Raw genomic sequence first — 25,385 nt, forward strand, 5'->3', positions numbered from 1 at the left:
GGCTGCGAGGGTCTCGGGGAGCTGGAATGGAAGGGGCGTGCTCTGGATTACCGACGCCCAGCTAAACTCTTTCTCCTCTTCCGTGTTTCAGAGACTTCAACGTCCTGAGTAAGGAAAACGTTTATGAGAACAACTCTCTGGTAAGTGGGATTTGCAGTTCTGCTTTCTGCTGTTAACCACGGTGTGCTGTGCCCAGGGCAGCCCCAGTTCCCCTGTGGCATGGTGGTCTCTGCATGGTGCTCTGCTACTCGCCCATGCCTGGAGCAGATCACAGTTAACCGCTAGTAACTCAGGGAACGGAGCGTGTTTATGACACACTCAGACCCGCCGGCTTATTCTACGTGCCTCTGCTCTGGTGACTCTAGCAAACATTTTCCAACTTCCCCGGCTATGGTAAAGCACCGTAAGGCCGTTCAGCTTTCTTAACTGCCTGTGCCCTGTCACCTCTGTTGAGACAGGGATCCCCAGACAGGGGCTTTGTCTTCTCCCAGCACTGAGTGCTCTGCCAGCTCGCCATGAAAAGCGGGGCAGCTTGTGCAATGGAACGGCCTGCGGATTCTCCATCCTCACCGGCTTCTCAGTGCGGGGCAGCTCTTTTATGGAGCAAGCAGCGAGGAAAGGCACTTTGGAAGGGCCGTGGGGCGTGCAGCTCTCTGCATGTGAAGTGCTGATAGATGCCACTGCAAGGAGTAGAGGAGGCAGATGCTTGACTGCTAGAGAGAGAGAGGGGCCCGGCTGGTGGTGGAATGGCAGCATGTGTTGCTGCTCCCCGAATCAGCAGGTTTTAAGGATGTGCTCTGTGCCTTGGGCAGCCAGGGCTGGGAGCGCTGCCCCAGGGCGTGTAGGACGTCTCTCTGGTAACCCAGCTAGTGCTCAGGCTTCAAGTGGAGACTAGCCATGCTACTGTGGGGCCTTTGGAGGAGGAGTTGCAGGAGGTACTCTGCAATGGAGAGCGGGCTGGGGTATGGGAGCAGAGAGTTAAGGGGATGGCTGAGCTCTCCTCTGCCACAGGCTCTTCAGTAAAGGTACTGGTAGGATGGCTCCTGTTCCTGTCCTCTTTGGAGCTCCCTGCACAGCCGTCTCGGCCAGGCTTTGGGGGTGGTGTGCTCTGTGTAATGAAGGAGCGAGCCCATGTTTCCCCATTGCCCCTGGTGTGTCTGTCGGGCAGGTGTGGCCGTGGACTCCCTTGCTGGGAGTCAGAAAGTCCCCCCTTCCCCTCTGCCTGCCCAAGCTGGGAGACCACAGAGACTGGGGCAGAAGGGCTGGGGGTCGAAGGAGGGAGAAATCCCCGGGGAGGAGGTGCATTAATGTACTGGCTGTGTGCTGCTTCCAAGAGATCAGAAGGGGACTTGGTAGGTAGCTTGAGGCAAGAGAGGGTAAGGGGGTCCCCCCACCTCTCTCCCTGCAGAGTTATGTGCTGAGAGAAGGTGGGGCAGTTCTAGAGCCTTTGTCCCTGCTGGATTTGCTACTCCAGCTTGGGAACTGGTCAGGCTGGGGCTGCGCTTTCCCTCCTTCCTCCATAAAGGAATAGAGCTCAGGTCACCCGCCCACTCCCTGCGCTAGCTCCAAAAGCCAAGCGTGGGATGAGTCCTTGAAGAAAGGAATTTTTCCTGCCTTCCCCCATAAAAGATGGGCCGCAGATACAGCTGCTGTTCCCTTCAGGGCGGGCACTGGCCCATGCTCGCTTCACTGCCGCTTAGAGTGAGGCTGGGATGTGAACAAACACGTCTCTTGTTCTCTTCCGAGTCCAAACAGCTACCTCCTTTTCGGGTGACGCATGGCCCTGCAGCCAGGACAGCAGAGGTGGTGGTCCAGTTTGAGTCACTGGCCCCACACCATGTGTATCTGATCCTGCTCCCCCGGGAACTGTCCCCTGATGTCCTTGCCCGCCTTTGCCCCAGGTTTCCCCCACATCCAAGTGTAATGTGAGCTGCTGGGCAGGGGACAAGCAATGTGTGTGTGAGTGAGAGACGCTGAGGATCATGGGGGAGCGTGGCGGCATGGGGCGGAGGAATTAGTAAGGGTGTTTCAATTATGACTTAGCAGCAGCATTGTGCCTGAGATGGAGAGTCCTCTCCTTAAAACTCTGGGCTCATGTGGGGTTGGAAGTCATGTCTGAGTCTTTCGATTCCACCATCTCAACCTTTCGCGTCCTGTTTCTCCCTCCATCAGACCTTCACGCTCTGTTCCTCTCTGTCTCCACTCCTGTACGTTAGGACATGTCCTGAAGGGGAAGTCAGGTAATTCTCTTGTTTCTGTGTGGGTGCTGTGCACTACCATAGCAGGCTTTCCTGGGTACCAGCCACCGGCTTATAGCAGTGCCAGGCTGATGAAGTCGCTCCTCCCCATTTAGTATTCACATCAAGCTGCGTTTACAGATGCTCAGCAAGGATGCTCTGAAGTTCTGGAGGTTGTTAGCTTCCTGTGCATGGCTGAGGGCTTCCCTTCCACAGAGGAACTTGGCTGTTTTCTTTTTCTTTTCTTTCTCTCTGTGAAATGAACTGTTCAGGCTGCCTCAGCTGGTTTTATTAATGAAAATGTCTGTACGCTCACCGGGTCCATATTGTCTCTTCTCTCCCATGTCTGTCTCCCCCTCTGTGTCTTTCTCCATTTCTTGGTCTCTTCCGTCTTCATGTCCTTTATTTTTTCAGTCTCTCCTCCCTCCTTCTCCTGTTGCTATAAGGTAACGTGTCCCTGTGCTAATAAGACACAGAGCAGGTGGGCAACCCGTGCCTCTCTCCACCACCAGACTGGCTCTCCTTGAGCTTGTGACTGTCTTGGGACACGTATGGGACTAACTTCTCTCACAGCTGTTTCCTCTGCTATTGTTCAGATCCTGCTGCTGCCTCGCTGCTCATAGGCTTCTTTTCGGGGGGCTTTATTATACAACTGGAAAAATCTGTTCCAGTCTGAAACTCTCCATACAAGGTCTTGAGGCGAGGAAGAATGTGGCTTTTACCAGATGCCAAAAATGATCTGTTAGGCTGTTTTTCGTTACTGGAAGTGAAATATGTAAATAAGGGGAAGATGTTTGTTCATTTTCCTTCACTACTACTAGGAGGCAGTGCGGTCTAATTGAGAGAGAGAGCGCACACTAGACTGGTAATCAGGAGACCTATTCCTGGCTCTGCCGCTGGCCTGCTGGGTGACCTTGGGCAAGTCACTTCTGGGCCTCAGTTTCCCCATCTCTAAAATGACACTTCTTTCCTCTGTAAAGCACTTTGAGATCGACTGGTGAAAAGTGCTATATAAATATTATTATTAAGCCCCTCATTTCCCAGGCTGTTAGTTGGAATAGTGGCAACTCACCGTGGGTTGTGATCTTGTTAGATCTCCGTATTAGGAAGGGAGAGGGCCAAGGAACCCCTCCGTGCTGCAGGCACTGACCACACTGATTCAGCAGAAGGCCCTTTTCCCCTCTTAGGCTCTATCTCCGCGAAGTACAGCTGTCTTTATGTATCTTTTTGTACTGCTCTGAGCTGATCCAGTACCAACAAACACAGGTGTGTCCCCCACCAGCATCTTTTTGTTTCCTGGCACGAGCGTGTACCAGCAGTGTAGACGTACCAATCGCACGGCCTGTCCGTGTCAGTGCGTCCTGGGACAATTGACGCCGCCATAACTACTTGGCGGTAAGCCTGTGTTCTGACCATCCAGTTAAAGAGTTTTTGGAAAGACCCAATGAAAAATAGGGCAGTTGGCTCGTTAAAAAAGTCGTTTGTCTCTCCTAAACAGGGACAGCTGGCTTGTAGGTCAGATCCATTATATTACTGTGCCAGACAGGAAGGGCTCTCGTAGAGTTAGACTCTGTCTTTAAGACTTTCATCCATTGTTTCGGCTGTAGCCCTGTGTCTGGCTCTTTGAAATGCTGATCTCTCATTGGCATTATGAAGGGGATGTTCCAACAGAGAGGGTATTTGAGCTCTCTCTCTCTAAGCCAGGAAGGAGGGATGGAGAAGGGCCTTGGCCAAAGCTCTGCGGGGAAGCAGAGAGAGACAGAGTAGCTGCAGGGATATTGCTCTTTTCCTGGGTCCAATGAAGTCTCTTGTTCAGTGTTGGAAGAAAGTCGCTCTGTATTTCTTTACCTTCTGTCCCCCTAGCACTAGTACACCGGGCAGCACCGGTGAGCAATTTTTGCCCCAGGTACCTGGTATGTTAGGCAGCCCCGAAGTTGTTAATCCGAATTAGAAATGCATGATTTGAGCAGAGGCTTGGGAGCCAGAAAGTCTTTGATTCTACTTTTGCCTCTGATCCGTCTGCGGCCTTAGCCAAGTGGCTTCATTTTTACTGCTGTAGCTTGCCTGTTGGTCATATAGGGAATGACGTTCACCTCACGGGGGGGATTGTGAAGCTTAATGTTTGTAAAGGTTTTGGAGTGAAAAGCGGTGTATAAACACCAAGGGCTTGTTGATGTGGCGAGTTAGTGCATGGTAAGCCAGGGTGTGAATCTACAACACGCAGGCTTGCTGTGCACTAGCTTGCAATGTAGACAAGACCCAAGTATCACTACCTACCAAAACCCCACTAATGGGAGCATTAAGAACGGGACTGAAACCTGCAAGCCAAGCCTCTAGGTCCAGACCCATAACATCCGGCTCAGTGGGGCTGCAACCTCTCTATCTGCAAATAGGCACATACACGTATACAGAGAGCGAAACAGTCCCAAGGAAGAGCAGGAGAAACCCAGCTGAGTTCCAGTGGAATGAGCTGGGACCAGCCTGTCTGGCTGGATTTTGGGCTGTCAGCCTGAATTTCCCAATCTTGTGGCTGGAAGTCGTGACTGTCAGAGTTCCCATAACAGCTGTATGATGTAGGAGCTGAACTAGCCCAGCTGTTCCCCCGGGGAGGAATAGGGGCCTGTGTGCTACAGTGTTTCCTTACCTTTCTCCTAATGGATGGCTGACAGCTTCGGTCATTGGGCTAGCACAGACCCTGTTCCTTCTGTTCCCACTGCAGGCATTTCGAGTGGCTGAAGAACAGCTGGGCATTCCTGCCTTGCTGGATGCTGAGGATATGGTGGCTCTGAGGGTGCCAGACAGGCTGAGCATCCTCACCTACGTCTCCCAGTATTATAACTATTTCCATGGACGGTCACCAAGTAAGTAGCCCATCCCCTGGTGTGCCAGGCACCCTGCTCAGGATGGAATTCCACCTGGTCCTCCCACCCAGGCCCACCAGTCTGCAGTGAGGAAGCAGTCAACATTTAAGCAAATCAGATAGCTGTTAAAATCTCCTGTGTGCATGCACCCCACCTTCCCCAGGCACCCAGGAAACGGGCTTATGTGAAACTTGGAGACTGAAATTTAGTGTTGACACGCCTAGGCAAAAAGCTCCTGTGGGAGCTGAGTGTATAGGCTATCCCCATGTAAGCATGGTTATACCGGCATAATTGCATCTACACTAGGGCGTTGGCCAATTTAGCTACGTCAGTAAAAAATCACATCCCTAGCTGACATAGTTCCACAGTAAAACTTTTAAGCGTAGACTCGGCCTAAGGGCTTCAGAGAATATTATTCTCACATAACCGAGTGTATGTTAACTACCATCCATCGGGATTTACATGCACATTATGATAGATCTGGTTTGTATCTGGCTTTGAACTATTACAAATGAAATAATACGAGAAGCCAAACTCATGGGTTCTCCAAAGGACATTTTGGAGAGGTGACATTTGGGGTGTGAATGGCTAGGAAGGTAGAGCTCCAGCTGGAGAATGTGGATCTGGATTATGAAACCAGGTTTTTTTCAAATAGCTGAATGTTCTCTCCACCCTCCACTTCGTTCTTTGTCTCGTGTTTTTAAATCCATGTCAAAAAGTGAACGCCAGCCAGAGTGCTTGTGCAGCACGGTGGGCTTTGTGCCAGGTTGGGGTCTCTCCTTCCACCCCCAGGGGAACTCGCCTACCACATCATTAAACACATCACATTTCTGTACCCTCCAGCGTCCTACAAAATGTTTCAGTTGCGCTGAGAACATTGGGGTAAGTGTGTGTGTCCAAACCCACAGGCGTGCGGGGAATGTGCCCTCTGACACACAGCAGACTCTGAAGTCCAGCGGCAGTGACCCCTTGACTTCTGTGTCTTGTTTATTGCATATTCCTCACTGACGCCAGTCATTCTTTGCAATCCTGAGACCAGGGAATGGCTAATATGTACTGAGGCTGTGCACTGACATTAGAGCAGGACTGAAGTTCCCTTTGCTTGCACTGGGTTCTGGGAGTGGGAAGTTTGAATCTAGACCTTTCGCTGTGGCCCTGCTGGTCCCTGCGGTGAAATTGCACTTGCTATTTGTTTGGATAGCTTGCCGAAGTCTCCTCTGCAGGAGGCCACTTTCATACTGCTCCATGAATCGCTCTCCCTCTCTCGTGGCGTATTTACAGCTCTCTCGGGAATCTTTTTTTCAGATGGCTATTCCTTCACTTGGCTTTAAAACCAAAATTGCAGCTAGAATAATTCTTTGCTGTGTCCCACAGAGAGCGTGAAGAACTATATGGTTCAAAAAGGGGTGGGGGTGTGGAGGGAAAAGAACACACTTGCAGGATGGCCTAAATGGCTGAGCAGCCCTACCACTTGGAGTCAGGCTTTGTCATAACCAAACTGGAAAGCTAACTTAGCCCTGCCCCTCCCGGGGGCTGTCCTGCAGTTGTTCCCTGTTCCTGATTGGAGTTCTGGGGGCATTTGGCCGTTCTCTTTTCCCCTCCCTGCTTATTGCAACCTTAGGGAGTCCTTCCCACCCCCAAACAAGGAAGAGAGAGAGGAAATCGCTCTCGTATCTAGCGAATGCATCCCAAGTCTTTGATTATTAAATCCTGTTTGTTTCTGCTTAGTGGCTCCCATGGTGCCTCCCAGTTCTGGTCACGCTGTCATGGAAAAGCCTACTGACTTTAGGAGGAAGGCTGGGCTAGTGATTAGGGGCCTACCCTAGCACTTGTGAGACCCCAGTTCAAGTCTCTGCTCTGCCACAGACTTCCTGTGTGACCATGGGCAGGTCACTCAGCCTGTCTGGGCCTCAGTTCCCCATCTGTACAATGGGGATAACAGCACTGCCTTACCTCACAGGGGAAATGCATTAAAGATTATGAGGCACTCACATATTTTGGTAATGGGGGTTCTATAAGCACCCAAGATAGACATGCTGAAGGCCACTAACTTGCCCAGCCTGGGGGAGAGGTGTTTTTTACATTCCCTCCATCAAATTTCCCAAGAGAAATGGCCCTTTAAGAAAGTCCCAGCCGCTTCCAAGACGGAGAGGGATCAGCAGCTACCACTGCCGGATGCACCTCCTTCTCCTCTGTTAACTCACTTGTTGCATCTTGCCCCAAATTCAGGTGCAAGCTTGTGGAGAAGCCCAGGTTTCCCTGTGTTTATATAGTACCTAGTGGGGCCTGCTGGGGACCTTCAGACATTACTGTAATACAGATCACTTCCAGGCCTATGTTTCTGGCTTATGCTCCTTGTCCTTTATGCCAGTTGGAGGCCTGTCTGGAATCAAGCGTCCCACTTTTGAATCGAGCGAGGAGCCACCTGGGAAAAAGGCCATTTCGGAACCTATCAAGCTGACTCCTATAAGTTCACCAGCATCTCCACCAGCTGCAGCCAAGATAAACCCAGCACGTCCAGGGCAGGATCTGCCAAAGGAAAATCCTCCAGTGACATCGGTAAGAAAACAGGATTCTCCTACTCTGAACCAGCTGGTAGGCGTTGGAGACACTCATGACAGGCTAGAAGGCCTCAGCCAGCTGGGGATTGAGTCCTGACCCACTGTTTATGATCCACCAACTCTCCCATTATGGGATTAAACCTGGAGGCCCTACTTACCACTGGTGAGAGGGCATCTGCATGGTTACCAACAAGCTCATGTTCAATCAGATGGCAATTGGACTTGGGACTCTCCTTGCTTGTCTAGTGGCTATGCCACCCAACTGATAGATCCAGGCTCTGTACCCTGAGTTAGATGCTCTTTGTGCTGGTGATTAAATTAGCCCAGGGAGGGGTGTGTGCTGTCTGGTGGCAAGAAGGGGGAGCATAAAATCTCTCAACACTGATGTGTTTTTGCCCTTAGGGTAATGCTGTATGTCCTAATACGTTAATTTGTACCGAGAGTCCAGGGTAGTGACAAATGCTACCGTCTATACAAGAGCAAACTTGGTGGGGTATCTAGAGGCTTGCCACAATGATGCCAAGCACTAGAATGTGGTGGTATAGACCCTAATCATGTGCAGCATTGCAACAGGTGTGCTAGTGACAGAGATTTATAACACCAAAGAGAGCGAGAATCCACCTCCTCTTATCTTTTAACAAAAGAAGCAAAACATGGCAATAACCAAGTTCTCCACGGTGCACCCGGTCCTTGGTGTTGCTGGTGAGATTGTCAGCAAGGATCCTGATTAGTCCTGGTTGTGGTGGTGGGTTTGTTAAATGGTATTAGCACCTCTAGGAACTTAACTGGGACCACTTATATCGTTTTAGATTTGCCACCAGATAGCGTTCTGATGGCAGTGGCTTCTGGCTGCTGTCAACCAGGGCTGGATTTGTTCCAGGGACCTTGTGCTAAAAGGCTCCTTGTCCCATTGCCGGGCTCCTGAGCCATTCAGTCCCCCCTGTAGATAACTTTTTTCCTATTTGCTTGCTGCTGTTGAATGGTCCAGTTTAGACAAGACTGCCTGGCATGTTTTCAGCTTCGTACTGGGCTGATGGCTGTCGCTGCTGCTGTTTTCTCTCTCCCCAGAAGAGGATCCTGGTAGACAGTGGTAATCTTCGTAGCAGCAGCTGTGCCATCTGTGGGAATCACGTGCACCTGGTTCAGCGACACTTGGTCGATGGGAAGCTCTATCATAGGAACTGCTTCAGGTAGAGTTCCAGGGGCGGGGAGGCAGGGTCCACGCCCAGTGAAGGGTCAGCCTGGCCTCTTTCTGGACAGAGAGCCTCCCACAGCTGCTGTGTAGTTCTTCCCTTTGCCCAGCTGCCTGTTAACCTCGGCGACTTGCTGTGTTTCACCTACAGTGAACTTCTGGAGACTAGGATGGCTGCTTCTTGGACAATAGAAAGGCTCTTCAGAGCCGGCTTGGTGGGGTATGCCTGACTTGCAGCATTAGGGAACGTACACTGCTCCTTGTTCAGATGTTACTGGCAGCCTCCTCTTGGGGCCTAGGTTATGACACTGATGTGGTAAAACCATCCATGTCCAGGGGAAGCCCATTGCACTGGCTCACTGTCATCTGTACCTCTGACAGGTGGTGATCTGAGTGGGTCACTCTTATTGGTGTTTATGGGTGTGTATTGCAGCGTGGCATATGGGGGCAGCATGGCACTCACACTGCTCCCTTTGGTAGCAGTCTGGCTTTTACGTGGAGCTCCTTGCACTGATGGCCCTTCCCAGTCCTGTGTGTCCATGTCTCCCCTGCAGTTGGCTGCTGAGTTCATCTCGGTGGCACCCAATTCTCTGGAGAACGTTTCCTAATAGTTTGGAGGGTTTTTTTTGCGACTGTCCATAGGTGCAAACAGTGTTCCAACACTCTACAGTCTGGGGCCTACAAAACCGGGACCGAACCTGGTACTTACATCTGTACCAGCCACCAACAGCCAACCAGTCTCTGGAATTCCGGACCACGTAGCATAGAGAACAAACCTACCATGACCTCAGGAGATCCTCAAAAGGTATTGGTGAAATCAAGTCAGTTAAACAAAGGCACCAGTTCCACCTCCGATTCCCCCAGCTCCACCATGCCATCCAGGTCACCTGCTGGCAGCCGTTCTAGCTCTGGTCCCAAAAGCCTAAATGCTCCATGGTCCTCGTCAGCTGGGAATAAATCAGATTGCCATGAAGGTACCACTTCACCTTCTTGGACAGCATCAGGAGCAAAAACGCAGCAAGCCCGAAAGAAGTTCTTCGAGTCCAGTGCGGGTACTTCAGAGTCTTTGACTGCCAAATCGCCGGCTACTAAAGATGGAGGCCTTCCTCCCCTTCCCTCTCAGGCAGCTAGTAAAAGCACCTCTGGCATACGCTTTTCTGGGGCAAACTCAGGCGGCACTGAGAAGGATAAAGCACGTCAACATCTCACGCTGGCTCTTCCTGGATCAAATGCCACTGCAGACAGGCCAGGAGGGGTCCGTTCCAGTGGTTCCCCGCTGCCCAGCAGGTAAGAACCTCTGTCTTTCAATCATCTATTCCTGTGAGGGAGGGGAGGCTGGGAGAAACCATGGGAGTAGCTAGAGCAGGTCTCTTTCCATTCTCCCTTTCATCGACTGTGCGGGGCACATGGGAGACGGATCTTTGGAATGGAGGCCAGTAAAGATGACTTTCTCTGTAAAGGCTCACAAGACTCTTCCTGTTTGCTTTGGCAGCTTTTCTCCCACTGTCTCCCCCAGGCAGAGTCCTGATCACAAAATACAGGCCAACAAACCAGGCCATACAAAAAAAACAGAGCATGCGGTCATTGAACCTTCATCCAAAAGTCCAGGAAACAAGGTGGGAGTTTGGGCCGCCACGCAGAATGGAGAGAAGGGCCCGGCCACCCTCAGACCTGCCGACACAGGGCGTAAGCCTGACTGGAAGGACACCAGAGGTGAGAGCGACTTGTTACGTGGTTCTGGGGGCTAGGTTATGGTGTTACACATGTTGTGAATTTCCCCTCTTACCAGAAGTGTGGCTCCTGGGCTCTGCTCTCTGAGACAAGAAGTGGACCACCAAGCCTGGCGCTTTCATCTGTACCCGTCACCAACGCACACTCAGCTGTCTGAGCTCTGGGACAGCTAGCACAACATGGATCCATCTGCCCCAGGAGAACAGTATCTGTGGTGTCCCTCCGGGGCAAGCCTGGAGCAGTCTCACTCATTGAGGAGTCATGTAATAGAATATCAGGGTTGGAAGGGACCTCAGGAGGTCATCTAGTCCAACCCCCTGCTCAAAGCAGGACCAATCCCCAATTTTTGCCCCAGATCCCTAAATGGCCCCCTCAAGGATTGAACTCACAACTCTGGGTTTAGCAGGCTAATGCTCAAACCATTGAGCTATCCCTCCACCCCTGTCTTGGGGTGTCTTGGGGTGTCTTGGGGTTTGAAGTGTCCTAGCTGTCCTACTACACTGGCTTGTGATTTTGTGAGATCTCACAAGTTAGTTGAGCACAGGAGACCTCCCAGGAACCCTTGTGGTGATTTTGCGGTCTAGAAGGTGGCACTCGGTCCTCCAAGTCAGTATTGAACCAGCAACTCAGCATGGTGTCTTAAGCCCAGTTCTGCTGCAGGTGTCGTACTCTGGATGAAACATAAAATTGATATCCTGACCCCTTATGATTGTATGTCTCTCTTTGGAAGAGTTACCTGTATTTTGAGCCTTGTCCTGAGTAATTATATGCCACCTACATATAGTTTCTCCTGAAGTTTCAAGTGAGATACCATATTTTTCACATCCTGCTTTAAGTGGTCAGTTTTGCATTACTGTAGACTGTTAAACAGCTGCCCGAGTTAATCTCCTGTGTGGCTGCATTTCTGCATGAATAAAGAAGTTTCTGTATAGGTTTTGAAGTGCTTTGGGATCCTAGGTGCTATATATGTTGTACAGGTTATTTCTCACCTGTGGGGCATGGGCAGCTGGCGTAGAATGCAGTAGGAACAAGAGCACCAATTTATTCTCCAATTGTGTGGTCTTGTCCTGGGCTCATTTAATCGAAGTAGCCAGCTCAGGGGTTATCATGACCTAAGATCCACAAGGAGCTTGGAATTCCCTTATTCTGGGTCTGCAAAGGGAGGGATCTGGATTGTAGCAGATCAGCTGGTTGGGTCAGTTGTAGGTTTCTTTACTTGCTGTTTCTCTTCCAATAGGAGGAGTGAATGCCAATGAAGATAAGTCTGAGAACCCAGCCTCCTGGCGATCCATATTGAAGCCAGTGGCCAACAAGTGAGTGTCCCAGAGCCATCGGTTTTCAGTGGTGAGCGTATGAGAGTGTGGGAATGTCTTAGCTCCACTGTGCAGTCAGAAGCCTGCATGCGTGAGGGACCCGAACTCTGGCATTAAACTCTTCTGTTTTTAACTCCTTACTGTGACAGAGTGAGGGAATTAGTGAGAAGAGCTGCTTGGCTTTTGCTTTTATGGGCAGGGCTGAGGGGAAGGAGATCTCCTTCCAGCTCACTGCACCTGGAATGGGTGAATCTTCCGTCTTACTGCTTTGAGGGACCTGGGCCCTGTTTCTGTTGGAAGATCACAGACGGTGGAGTCAGGAGCTTTGCTGAAGACCGAAGCCCAGCAGATATACGACTTTCTAAGTTGTATCTTTCTCCCTTGCAGAGACTCCAATCAGGGTGTTCCTAAGAAACCTGTGGACAGCTCCAAGGTGACGAACAACATAGCCCTGAGCCCAGCACAGGGGAAGGAGAAATCACCTTCATCCATTGCCACGCCAACAAATAAGGACACTGGTAAGATGGGTTATAAACATAGTACGGAGGGAGCTTTGCCAACCTTTTCTCCAGCCATCCAGGGCAGTGGCATGATGGGTTGGGAGACACAGCCAGAGTGTGGGATACCAGAAATACAAGGGGAGAATTCAGTCCTTGGCTTCCCCTCCTCCACCCCAGGCTGTCTCCCAATCTTCACTTGGCAGGATCAGCCTCAACTGAGGAAGAGGAGCCAGTCTTCATGTAATCTCTCTTGCTCCTAGCTGGGTGGGAGGCAAGGTTTTGGCTACTGTCTAGTTGTATAATTGTGTGCATGGGAAGATGAGGCCACTTGGCCACTGTCGTCCTCCCTTCATGGTCCCATGGCTTCTTTCATGCTCTGGTGCATCTTTGCTGTGGATGGTGGGTTTTAATCCGTTTCCGTGGGGGTTATGTCCTTTGCTTTGGAATCACTTCCATGTTGGCCCTAGCGTCCGGGGTTGTAATGCCCTGACTATCTGCAGCCATGGCGCTGGTGAGAGACAATAGTGCAAGGAGCTGGGGCCTGGCAGCAGTTTACAGTAAACCCTCTAGTGCTCTGAAGGAGACCCTCCCAGTGGTCCTGGGATTTACCCTTCAATCCTCAAGAGCCAGGATCCATCCCTTTCTTTTGCCCTGCTGCACTGTTACTTTTTTCTCCCCTTCCCCATCTTGCTGTCCCTGGGACTGAAAAAATGGAGGAATGCATGGAACACATGAGACCAGGAGGCATGGACGCCTTAGAAATGTGGGTGCTGCTTAAAGTCCACCCGGGGAGAGAAGACAGCTACCAAAACACCCGCCCGTCCGCAGGGAATTGAATCGCACGCACTGTTCTGTGGCTGGTGTATGAGACTAGCACTCCTAGCTGTCGTCACAGTCAGCACAATGGAGTAGGAAAAGGTGCCCCGTACTGCTGGGAGCTCACTGATCGCTTGCTAGCCCATTCCCTACACCATCGGCAGGGACAGTTTTGACTTGCCATGTCTCCCCCTGCAAGTTCCAGGAAAGGGTGTTAGTCATCCGAATTTGTGATTGATTAGTTGCCGTCTCCATCTCCACCCTTTGCACATGCCAAGGGATCTGACTTCTTAGTTGGGGGCGGGTGTTCAAATGTGTCCTGGCTTTTTTTGAAGCGTGTGCTGGGGTGGGGTAGAAGATGGAACGCTTGCGGCCAGTGATGCTGTGGGTTTGTCTTGATTGCAATTGAAGATGTGGTTGTTGACGTGCCCATCAGCGCAGCATCTGGGACATTATTACATCTACCGTTATTCCGAAGCAAACACTGGGTGTGCACAGCAGAGGAGCCCGACGCTGCTTTGTGGGGATCTAGCTGTTGGGGAGAAAAGTTCTATTGTAGAACTGTATGTATCATGGAAACTAGATGGAGGGTAGTTCAGGGGTCTGTAGCTCTTCAGATTGTGAAGAGTGTATCCAGTACTGCTGTTGATCTGGGATGGCATTAGAGCTAAGAGCAGAGGAGGGGATTACCAGTAGGGTTTAGTTGGAGGTTAGAGATGGGGATTGACAGGGACTGGCTCATTTTGCTGGGGGGAGGGTTGAAGCCTGGTGCATTTCACACCCAAACCGGGTCTGTGCTTTTTAATTTAGTTCTGTCTGCTGCGCTGCCTCAAAAGAAGAAACTGATCCCTGACAAGGATCTTCTCAATGACTGGCGAAAATGGGGAGAGCCTCCTGTCCCTGCCAAGGAGAAGGAGTCAAGCCAGTCAAAGCGGGTTTCTGCTCCAGGTAAGAGTCCTTCTCAAGAAAGCCGTTTTCTCCTCTGGGCAGCCTGTCAGCAGTGCTTGCAAGTGAGATACTAATTCCCTGCTGTGTCCAGAGCTCTCTGCTGTCAAGCCTGCCTCCATAGCCTTGTCTTCGCTAGGAAAAAAGCCGTCTCTCTAATGTGTTAGGGAACACAAGCTAGCTAACGTGTTCGAATCTTTTAGCCTGTGGTAGCTGGTTGAGAGAAACCCCGGTTCAAGGATTGACCTCGCTAGCTATCATGCATTAAAACTACAACTGCCCTGTCTTCATTAGGCTTTTAACATATGTCCGCTAGCACCTGTTTAACATACTATTTTTGTCTAGTGTACACGGGCTCACCTGTTTCAGCTTTCATGTCTAGACACACCTTGGTGGCCACTACTCCCACTTCCCAACATGATGCATTTCAGACGCAGAGGTTAAAGCCAGAAAGGACCACCAGATCATCTAGTCTGACCTGCACATCACAGGCCATTAAAGCCCTCCCATTGAGCCCAATAACCTGAACTGGTCATGCTGCTTCTCCAGGAGATGGCCTTCGGAGCTTACAGAGACTCCGATGATGAATAGCTGCCTTTCAATAGCATACTGACCAGTCTCCGAGATGGCATTGCATAGGCCAATCTACAGGCCTCTGCTCCAGCCAGTTTCTGTATTGTCCTTTCAAAAAGGCAGATGGCATTTTCCTGTACCACTACCTGCCGCGCTCCTTTCGCATGGTCCTGAGCTATGAATTAGGGAAGAGGTTCAAACCTCCTTTCTAGAGGCTAGATAGAGAGTCCCTTTAGAGCTTCCAAATCGCTTGGTACAGAGAGCTGACTGGTCACAAATGCTAACTTTATTACCCCTTCGTTAATCGTGTCTGTCTATCCCAGTATTCTAGGTCTCCATTCTGTGGTTGATACTAGATAACCCTCTCTCCTTTGTTGCAGGTAATGTTTTCTCTTATGATTAGAACACAGGGCTAAGAGTCAGAATACCTGGGTTCTGTTTCCAGCGTTGCCAATAACTCTCTGTGGGCAAAAAGAAAAGGAGGACTTGTGGCACCTTAGCGACTAACCAATTTATTTGAGCATGAGCTTTCGTGAGCTACAGCTCACTTCATCGGATGCATACCGTGGAAACTGCAGCAGACTTTATATACACACAGAGAATATGAAACAATACTGCCCCTCTGCCATTTACATTGGTCAAACTGGACAGTCTCTACGTAAAAGAATAAATGGACACAAATCAGATGTCAAGAATTATAACATTCATAAACCAGTCGGAGAACACTTCAATCTCTCTGGTCACGCAATCACAGACATGAAGGTCGCTATCTTAAAACAAAAAAACTTCAAATCCAGACTCCAGCGAGAAACTGCTGAATTGGAATTCATTTGCAAATTGGATACTATTAATTTAGGCTTAAATAGAGACTGGGAGTGGCTAAGTCATTATGCAAGGTAGCCTGTTTCCCCTTGTTTTTTCCTACCCCCGCCCCCAGATGTTCTGGTTTAACTTGGATTTAAACTTGGAGAGTGGTCAGTTTGGATGAGCTATTACCAGCAGGAGAGTGAGTTTGTGTGTGTATGGGGGTGAGAGAACCTGGATTTGTGCAGGAAATGGCCCAACTTGATTATCATGCACATTGTGTAGAGAGTTGTCACTTTGGATGGGCTATCACCAGCAGGAGAGTGAATTTGTGTGGGGGGGTGGAGGGTGAGAAAACCTGGATTTGTGCTGGAAATGGCCCAACTTGATGATCACTTTAGATAAGCTATTACCAGCAGGACAGTGGGGTGGGAGGAGGTATTGTTTCATATTCTCTGTGTGTATATAAAGTCTGCTGCAGTTTCCACGGTATGCATCCGATGCAGTGAGCTGTAGCTCACGAAAGCTCATGCTCAAATAAATTGGTTAGTCTCTAAGGTGCCACAAGTACTCCTTTTCTTTTTGCGAATACAGACTAACACGGCTGTTACTCTGATCTCTGTGGGCAGTCATTTAGCTTGCCTCTGCCTCAGTCTCCCTGTCTGTAACATGGACATAAACCTTGCATCACAGTCAGACTGTGACCCTGAATGAATGTGCTTTGGGATCCTGGGGTGGAAGTTTTGCCTCCAGCATGTACAGTACTATTAGATAGCCAAGCTAATGGGATGCTGTGTCTTCCTGTGACCTGCTGCATGCACTGGCTGCTCTGGCTCCAAGCCCGTAGGCAGAGGTGATTTTGTGGGGCTCTCCTCCCTAATGGGAGGCGCTGCAAAGGCTGCACCAAGGGGGCTGCTTGGGAGATGTTTTTCTCGCTAAGCTAGGTCACCTCATTTGTGGAGCGCCACTGGCAGGCTGCCCACGGCAGGACATTCCCCACAGAAGGAACCTTCATAAAGGGGTGAGTGCCAGGCAGCGCACGGGGCCGGGCCCAGAAGGGAAAACCACCTGACGCAAGGCCGTGTCAGAATGCTGCTCCAGAGTGAGCAGTAGTGCAGAGACAGCAGAGGGTCAGTTACCGCCTCCTTCCCCCCTGACTCCGAAGAAGCAGTAGAACCAGGAAACCCACGCCACTGAGGGTCGGGCTGGGCTGAGAGCTGCCCTCGAGCTCCACCCTAGCTTGTGGTCTCAGGCCTGTGTGTTTGGGGCTCCAGTAACGGGCTCTGTGACTGCTCTTCGGGGGCCCCCCAGGCTATTTTAGTGGGTCTCTTCTGTCAGTCTCCTTGTGCATTTGCCAATCTCGCACTCCTCCCCCGCTCGTGGGCAGGAGGTTTTTTTATAGGTCGCTCAGTCTTTCCACCCGCTTGCGCATGCGCTGTCTGGTTAGGTGTTTAGATGTCCCCCAGCACCACAGCGTGTGAGGCCGGAGCCGGCAAGACGGCAACTAATCAATCACAAACAAATTTGGATGACTAACGCCCTTTCCTGGAACTTGCAGGGGGAGACGTGGCAAGTCAAAACTGTCCCTGCCGATGGTGTAGGGAATGGGCTAGCAAGCGATCAGTGAGCTCCCAGCAGTACGGGGCACCCTTTCCTACTCCATTGTGCTGACTGTGACAATAGCTAGGAGTGCTAGTCTCATACACCAGCCACAGAACAGTGCGTGCGATTCAATTCCCTGCGGACGGGCGGGTGTTTTGGTAGCTGTCTTCTCTCGGCTGGATTTTAAGCAGCACCCGCATTTCTAAGGCGTCCATGCCTCCTGGTCTCGTGTTCCATGCAAACCCCCCGCCACTCCCATGGGGGAGGAGTGTCAGAGCCAGGTCTACAGACTTGGGCTTGTGCTACAAATCGCTCTGTCGATGTTCAGGCCCTGGCTGGTGCCTAGGCTCTGAGCCCAGGGAGGAGAGTGGTTGAGTGGAGGGAGGGAGAGGGCCCAAGTCTGTAAATCCAGGCTTGGTGTCTTGCTGTGTAAACACACTCCAATGACTAATCCGAGGTCATGCAACAAATTGAACCCAGGTCTCCTGATGACCAGGTTAATGCCCTAACCACTGGGCCATCTGTCCCATCCTGGTCTCTGCTGCACCTTCCTTGTGAGTGCACTGATCCGAGCTTTGCTTTCTTTGCTAAAGGCCAGTAAGATGGGTACAGTGACACTTGCACGGCGAGAGTCCAATATTTCTGACCAGCCCTTTGTTAATTCTTTGTCACTATAAATATTCTGGGAACTATACAAGGCGGAGGGAAAATTTGTTTCGGTTTTGCTCAGAACCAAGCTTGGCATTCATTCCAGTGCAGGGCTTTTATAACCCCCCACTCCGGGCCAGGGCTGTCCTGGGCCCCTTTAGAACCACGTCAGGTTTAGCTCTAGAGGACTGGGTGTCTACTGGCTACCGAGGGAGTGTGCTGCAGCGTACGATGATTTGACGGACTGAGAGCAGGGAATTAGTACAGGGCTCGTGGATCCCAGCGTAGGGAAACGGCCGATCCCAGTAGGGTATGGACAGTAGCAAGAAGCGGCTTGTTGCACTGTGCTGGCTGAAGTGTGTGTGTGTCGTTGCTGCCCTCTGTTGGATGGAACTGGATCTGCTCCTGTCTCGGATCCTCTGTAGCTGTCTGCAGCATTGCTATAGCTGTGTTGGTCCCAGGATAAGAGACGCAAGGTAGGTGAGTTAATATCTTTTACTGGGCAGACAGAAGTGAGTCCAATAAAAGGTAAAAAGAAAAGGAGTACTTGTGGCACCTTAGAGACTAACCGATTTATTTGAGCATGAGCTTTCGTGAGCTACAGCTCACTTCATCTCACGAAAGCTCATGCTTAAATAAATTGGTTAGTCTCTAAGGTGCCACAAGTCCTCCTTTTCTTTTTGCGAATACAGACTAACACGGCTGTTACTCTGAAACCTGTCAATAAAAGGTATGATCTCACCTACCTTGTCTCTCTCTGACTATCTAATCACCTAGTGGCTGCTCTACAGAGGTGATATCGTGTGTGTGTGTTTGTGTTTTTTTTAATTTCTAGTTAAACCGCCAGCTCCAAAAATCTTCCAGAGCCTTGTGAGCGATGAAGTGGCATCCCCGACCAAGGTATGGTGGAGTGGCAAAACAAGGCTATCATAATGATCCTTCCCCAGAGACTGCCTTTATGGTTCAGTTCAGTCTGGGGCCCCCTCCTTTTCACTGCTGATCTTACGGCTGAGGTCTTCTTGCACCGGCTGGGTTATAGATGAGGTGAAGGGGCTGCATCATGACTGGTAGATGCTACTGCTGGTGATGGCTGTGCCGTGCTGATCTATGTGACTTCTTAGCATGGCCCATTGTGTTGCCAATTACCAGCTCCACATCTTCTCTGACTTTGGTGCCTCCAGGATGTGGTCCCAGGGGGAGATGGTCCATTCCAGCCTGTCTCCTTTTGTTGTTTCCCTGCTCCACCCAGGCTGATGGGTGGCATGCGGGAAGCAGGTAGTATTAGTTTCTAGCCTCCTGTGACTTTGTCCCTCAGCTCCAAGAAGACTACATCCCTGAGGAAGAAATCCAGGAGAAGGTGCGAAAGATCGAAAAGCAGCTGGATGAGCTGGAGCTCAAGGGAGTTGATATGGAGAAGCATCTGCGTGACTGTGAGGGAGGTAAGGGAGGCCAGAGAGACCATCTCAGCTAGAGTTGGGAGGGATGAGTCTAGAGTCCCATGGTCAGTGTCCTATCTACAGATGCATTTGGGCTGGTGGCTTTGATCCTAGTAGCTCAAGCAGTGTGTAGGACCCTTGAGATGGCTTAAATGTAAGGCCTGATAAAACCCTGGGATGAAGAAATTCCAACTGGCTCTGTCCATTTCCTGGCACGCTGTTCCAGGAACTTGCTGCTCTATTGCCAAGTGACCGAAGGTTAGTGAAGTTCAGGAACTGAAAGGCTGCTCCTGACCTGTCTTAGGGAATCCAGATTGGACTGTCTGTCATGGACTTTGCCCAGGGCCATCCCTGTTGTCAGAATACTTGATAAGCTTGTTCAGGTTGGCACAGAGGGGCAGATTGCATGGAAGGTGAAGTGAGCAGCCTATGAGGAGAGTCCTTGGCCAGTTTACTTGCATCTGCCCGTGATGCTCACTGTCTATAGCTTGAGTAACAGGAGCAATCTGTGATGGGAACAATACATAACCAACTATCTGAGGCTACTTGTGACTAGCGTAGGTTATCTGGAGCTGTCCTAGGTGGATGGTCACTGATGACTCTTGTAGTCAGTGCATTGGGAGTGGACGTACTGTTTGTCTCATCTGCAGATGATTCAGAGGATGCTCTCATGGTGGATTGGTTCAAACTGATCCACGAGAAACAGCTGCTGCTGAGACTGGAGTCAGAGCTGATGTACAAGTGAGTACAACCAGAAAGCTGGGCAGTCTGCCCTGCCCATAGACAGTGAGCTGACCCCGGCAGTGTTGGGGGCTGGAGAATGGGACTTATTGGGGGACGGGGAGAGACAAGGAAGGCTTGAAGGAATCTCTTGTATATCTGCCAGCAGCTGGGGGTACTAGCTGATGGGGCATCACTACAGTAGAAGCAATCCGTACTATACTGGGGTGCTGTGAGGCAGAGCTCGCTCACAGGTGGGGTGGGTTGATGGGGCCCCCCCCCCCAGCCCCATGTCTGGGTGTTAGGAGAGAGAGCGCTTATCTGTGTGCCGTGGGACAGCCCAGGAGCCCCCTCGCCCTGGCTGGGTCCTCTCCTGAGTCCTGCCGGATAGTTTGGAGAGCAGCCTCCAGCTCCAAAGCCGCGTGTGAGAGTCCTGCTTCGGGGTGAGGCAGGAGAATCACCTATTGCCTCTCTGGGATCTTGCAGATCGAAACAGCAGAAGCTGGAGGAGAAGCAGTGGAATATCGAGAGCGAGCTGAGGCGCCTAATGGACAAACCAGGTAAGCGAGGCAGTCCCAGCAAGGCTGCCATCCCCCACGTGAGCAGCTCTGTGCCAGCCCTTGTCTCTGCATCTTGCTGGGATTCTACTCTGCAGAAAGAACAGGAGGATTTGTGGCACCTTAGAGACTAACACTTCTATTAGCGCACAGACTTTTGTGGGCTGCAGCCCACTTCATCGGATGCATAGAATGGAACATATAGTAAGAAAATATATATATATAAAAAAGGCGGAAGTTGCCATACAAACTGTAAGAGGCTAATTAATGAAGATGAGCAAGGCTGTCAGGGCCTCCTGACCTCCCCTCCATGTAACCCAGCCCAGGGGGGAGAGCAGTGCCTCTGGGGGAGGGGACCAGGGGGTTTGTGAGGAACCTATTGCTTTTGTAGGTAGGCCTGTGTCTTGCTTATAGCACAGAGGCCGGGTGTCTGGCACAACAAGCATGCAAGTAACGTAGCACTGGCTCCGTGGACCGAGCCCGAGTAGCATGGCTGAGACCGATTTCCCCTTGTGTTGCACAGAGGAGCAGAAGACCTACATGGAGAAGAAGCGGGAGAAGGAGCTGCTGGACTCCTACTTGAACACCGTCAATGACAGAAACAATATCGTGGAATGTCTGGATGAGGACAGACTCAGGTACAGGACCCCAGGGCAGTGGGGAGAGGGGAAGGCAAGACAGAGGCTGCTTGTATCCCACCGCTCCTCGTTCCAGGACAAATAGGATCTGAAGGTTAGAAAGTGTCAGGTTTGAGGCTGCGTAGTTCCCCCTCTGCCATGTCCCTTCCCAGTGTGGCGCAGGAGGGGAAAGGAATGGGGCAGTGAACAGAACGGAAGCTGTCGGTAGCGAGGGATGGAGGAAAGGGAGAGACAGGAGCAGTGCGCCATGGAAGGATTGGGGGGATGGGATAGGGAGCTGAGAAGTTGGGAAACCTTCTCCAGGGCATGAGCCTGGGAACCCTCCATTTACTGTATGAGCCAAGAGCATGGATCACGCTGTAAAGTTTAGCTTGGGAGCTGGATGATCCCAGAGCTGGGGGGTGGGGGCTGGGTTTGTGGTTTTGATTTGTGCCCATCTCTATTGAGAACAGCCCCCATGTCTCCCTTGGCAAAGCTTGGGATTCTAGGGGCTCCTCTTAGCTTGCGGCCTGGCCTCCCCAGGAGCCCTTGGTGGAGCCAGACCCTGTAACTCTCACTCAGTTGTCTCGCCTTGATCTGTAATTTATGCCACTGACACCTCACCAATAGGACAACGGGCCCACGAGTCTCCTCTACAGAGACCTCCGCCCCAGAACGTGCTGAGTCTGGATGATCTAGCCCCCCGGCCACGCTTGCATTCCCCGCCCTGCCCCCCCCCCCCAGCACCTGACTGGGAGCTGCAGGATCCTGAACCCTTTGTGCTGGTGCAGATTCGCAGGGCTGCTGGTGGTGGGTGTTAATAACTGGGGCACCTCCATCTCTGGGCTGCGGAGGGGGCAGGGAGAAGATTTTTCGGGGGAGCGGGGGTTTCAAACACCCTGACCTCCGGCCCCAACCAGCAGCTGGCTGGGAGCAGCGGGGGCTTTCCCTGGAACTTTAGAGCGACAGGTTAAAATGCTGTAGCCAGATGTTTTTGCTCTGGCAAGTTCAGGATGGTTTTGAGCAGCGCCGCGGTGGAGTGGGAAGGAAACCGAATCTTCTGGGGGACAGGGGGAAAGGGCTGTTCTGGGGGAGGATAGAGGAAGAGCATCTCCCATGAGCTTTCTGAGCACCCCTCGAGCAGGTGCCTGATGGAGGCTGGGTTATGGGCAGACGCTGGAGCTGACGGGAGCCCCGCTCTGCGTGGAGAAGCTGCTTTGTGTAGGCCCTGCCACCTACCCACTCCCCTGTGGCTGGTGGTTGGCTGTGAAGTGCTGGCTTGCTGCATGGCTCTCTGCCTGGAGCACCCCCCTCTCCTGCACAGGGGAAGGGCCGAGAGGTTAATCTGGTGCTTGTCTTGCTGGCTTTAATATTTCCGTGTGCACTCCTTTGCAGCCATGTCTCCTGCTGCGCTCCACATGCAGACTGGAGGCCCTGTCTGCTCTCTGCTTGGCCAAGGGGCCCTCGGGAGTGTTACCAGCTTCCTCTGCCGCCCAGAGCTCGCAGACACACTGGGACCTGGGCAATTACAGAACTGCCCGTTTCTGTCTGCTTGCTGCTGCCTACAAGGGTGTCTCCCCCTGTCAGGTGGGGTGGCAATGTAGAGCACACCCTCGGGGGCACGCGAGGGCAAGCAATGGAGAGGGCACTCATCTGGGGGTGTCACCCCTGGCCTACAGTGGCAGAGCAGAGGAGCAGCCCTCAGTGGCTTGCTCTGGAGTTTTCCCTGTCCCGCTGGGAGCGCGGGGTACTGGCTCACTGCATTCCTGGTACCCGTCTCTAACACAGTCCTCTTCCTTCCCAGAGAGCTAGAGGAGGATCAGATGCTGGCAGACATGCTCCGGAAGCTGGGTAAGGGCACTCTCTGTTGTAACTGACCAGCTCTGTGCTTCAGTAAGGACCAGGACCTCATGCTCTGTGCTCTCTCTTTTCCCGCAGATGCATCTCCAGAGAGCCAGGAGCCCAACAAGAGGAAAAGCAAGTTCCGCTGGTCCAAAATATGGAAGCAGAAAAGCAAGAAGAAAGCACAGCAGTGAAGTTCCCTGCATGGCAATGTGGAGCACCATGGCATCCAGAAGATGGTCCCTCCCCAGCGCTGCTTCTCTGGAGTCAGACAGTGCTCCTCTGCCCTGAGAGAAGGGGATTCAGGGCATGAGGACTGCTGGGGCAGTGTGATTCCCCTCTCCTCCTAGAAGGGGCTCGAGGTGTTACCCACCCAGCTGAGTGAGAGCTGCAGCCTCTGCCAGGAGACTGGGACTTGGGAACTCTTGCTTGAATTCTGTGCTGTGCCTTGCACTGACCCAGCACTGGCCTGGCTCCCACTCCGCTGAGTAGAGCTGATTTTCTCCCTGGCTGCTAGCTCGCTGGCTCTCTGGTCACACTAGTTCTGATGCCCCCTGACCACCCCCTGCCACTGAATGGGCATGTGAGGGGGGAGCTGTTCCGCACCCTCCCTTCCAGCGTACGTTTGCTCCACGAACATTTGGAAGCTCGAAGGGTGTCTACATTGCAGTAAAACACCTGTCGTTGGCCCGTGTCAGCTGACGCGGGCTCATGGGCTATAAAACTCCAGTGTAGATGTTCAGGCTTGGGCTGGCGCCCAGGCTCTGAAACCCCATGATGGGGGAGGGTCCCAGAGCCTAAATGTCAACACTGCAATTTTATAGCCCTGCAATCCTGAGTCAGCTGCCACGGGCCAGCCATGGGTGTCTTATTGCAGTGCAGACCTGCCCTGCGGAGCCAGGAGTCGCCATGGGCCACCAGGGACGGAGGACCTCTCAGCATCAGGAGCTGCAGGCCGCAGCATGAACAGACTAGGAAGGGAGGGCGGGCACAGTGCTGGGGACCTGGCTCGCATGGGGAGAAGGTTAGGGACGGGAAGGCCCTCGCTGGGCTCTGAGGAGAGAGGCTGCTGCAGGACATTCAGCAGCACTTCGGCTTTCCAAACCACAGGGTGCTTGTCTGTCTGGGCCAGGCATCTCCATGACGTGACATTCCTTGCCGCCCTCCGCAGGAAGGGGCAGGACTGTGCTTGCTATCCTGGAGACTGGGCTGGAAAGTGGAGCTCTCGCTGCCTATGGCCCATCACTCTGAAGGTGGCAGCAGAACCTCTTGCAATGAGTTGGTAACTCAGGAGCCCATGTGCACGATGGGGGTGAGCCGCCCACCCCTCCCCCAGCCACATTCTCTTAGTGGGGTAAACAGTTGTCTGCTGAGGCTCTTTTAATGGTGAGCCAGCTGCTCCCCAGGGTCCGAGTCTGCTGCAGTCAGGCTGGGATGGAGAAGGCAGCCGAGGAGGGAGGTCTTTGCTGAGCTGAAGGAGTCTCAAGTGAAGGCCTCTCTCCTCACCCCTCCTCTCTGCACATACAGGAAAGGACTGTAGCCATGCGTCTGATCCGACATGCATACACACCCGGCCTACAGCTCTGTCACTCAGGGCGCTGGGCACCGTGGAGGAAGACGGGGAGGAGGGATTACAAATCTTAATTTGATCCCCAATAGCACTTGGAATCTCCCTGCGTTTATTCCCCTGCTCCATCACAATGGATCTCCTTAGGATGCTCTGCTCCTGCATCAAAGAGAGACTTTCTCATTGGAAGGTGGTCACTGCCACGCTCTCAGGATGGAAGTCTGCGGCTTGATACCTGTGCCTCGAAGCATGGTGGCGTAACGTTCTCCATCTCCACCAGGTGGCAGTCTGGTCCTCTGACCAGGTTGCTTTGCCCAGGGTGGTGAACAGCTGATTTGCTCAGGAAGTACTAATGCTTTTCCTGTACAGTGAGCGCTGTATCTGTATAGTCAGCGCCGGCATTTGGGGATTCACTTTATATTTGCGTACGTTTCTATTCAATAAATAATAAAATTTTAGAGGAAAACCTGGAGCCCTGTGATGTGAGTGTGGTGGAGCTGCGGGACATGGGACTACGTCCGTATCAGCCAGGACTGGACAGCCTGTGATGATTGAACTTGGCCCTCCTCCCGGGATGGGGGTACAGTGTGCTGGCGGGGGATCGAGAAGGGAAAGCTAGCCCTTGCCTCTCTTTTGTGCAGAGAGGGTTCCCTCCTCCTAGCACCTTTCATAGGCACTAGGGTAACTTGAAACGGGAGGGGGTGGAGAAGAGCTGTTTTGATGCACATGAAACTAAAGCGATGGTCTGAAATTCACGCTGATCTTAGGAACAAGTGGGCGAGAAGGTATTGCCTGTGAGACCTTTGCTCTTCAGGAATCAGCCAGTCCACTTAGTGAAATTGTACATCGCCCAACGCAGCCTT

At 52.0% G+C, this 25,385-nt stretch overlaps 1 protein-coding gene across 3 annotated transcripts in view; it reads left to right on the forward strand.

The window, feature by feature from the left end:
- The window catches only part of MICALL2 (MICAL like 2), a 34,840-nt gene extending 9,852 nt beyond the window's left edge, over positions 1 to 24,988 (forward strand). For 2 of the 3 annotated variants that reach the window (XM_073362036.2, XM_073362038.2), the window contains 16 exons: positions 92 to 140; positions 4,957 to 5,098; positions 7,470 to 7,657; positions 8,728 to 8,849; positions 9,494 to 10,138; positions 10,344 to 10,564; positions 11,820 to 11,895; positions 12,283 to 12,413; positions 14,022 to 14,159; positions 18,619 to 18,683; positions 19,099 to 19,222; positions 19,870 to 19,960; positions 20,426 to 20,499; positions 21,020 to 21,134; positions 22,918 to 22,964; positions 23,052 to 24,988. In XM_073362036.2, coding sequence (XP_073218137.1) covers positions 92 to 140; positions 4,957 to 5,098; positions 7,470 to 7,657; positions 8,728 to 8,849; positions 9,494 to 10,138; positions 10,344 to 10,564; positions 11,820 to 11,895; positions 12,283 to 12,413; positions 14,022 to 14,159; positions 18,619 to 18,683; positions 19,099 to 19,222; positions 19,870 to 19,960; positions 20,426 to 20,499; positions 21,020 to 21,134; positions 22,918 to 22,964; positions 23,052 to 23,149 — 2,326 coding nt within the window. In that variant the 3' untranslated portion in view covers positions 23,150 to 24,988. The remainder of the gene's footprint in view (positions 1 to 91; positions 141 to 4,956; positions 5,099 to 7,469; positions 7,658 to 8,727; positions 8,850 to 9,493; positions 10,139 to 10,343; positions 10,565 to 11,819; positions 11,896 to 12,282; positions 12,414 to 14,021; positions 14,160 to 18,618; positions 18,684 to 19,098; positions 19,223 to 19,869; positions 19,961 to 20,425; positions 20,500 to 21,019; positions 21,135 to 22,917; positions 22,965 to 23,051) is intronic. The other variant, XM_073362037.2, reaches the window with a different exon arrangement.
- The last annotated feature ends 397 nt before the right edge of the window (positions 24,989 to 25,385 follow it).

This window comes from Lepidochelys kempii, chromosome 10, assembly GCF_965140285.1.
Source record: "Lepidochelys kempii isolate rLepKem1 chromosome 10, rLepKem1.hap1, whole genome shotgun sequence".
Lineage (NCBI taxonomy): Eukaryota > Metazoa > Chordata > Testudines > Cheloniidae > Lepidochelys > Lepidochelys kempii.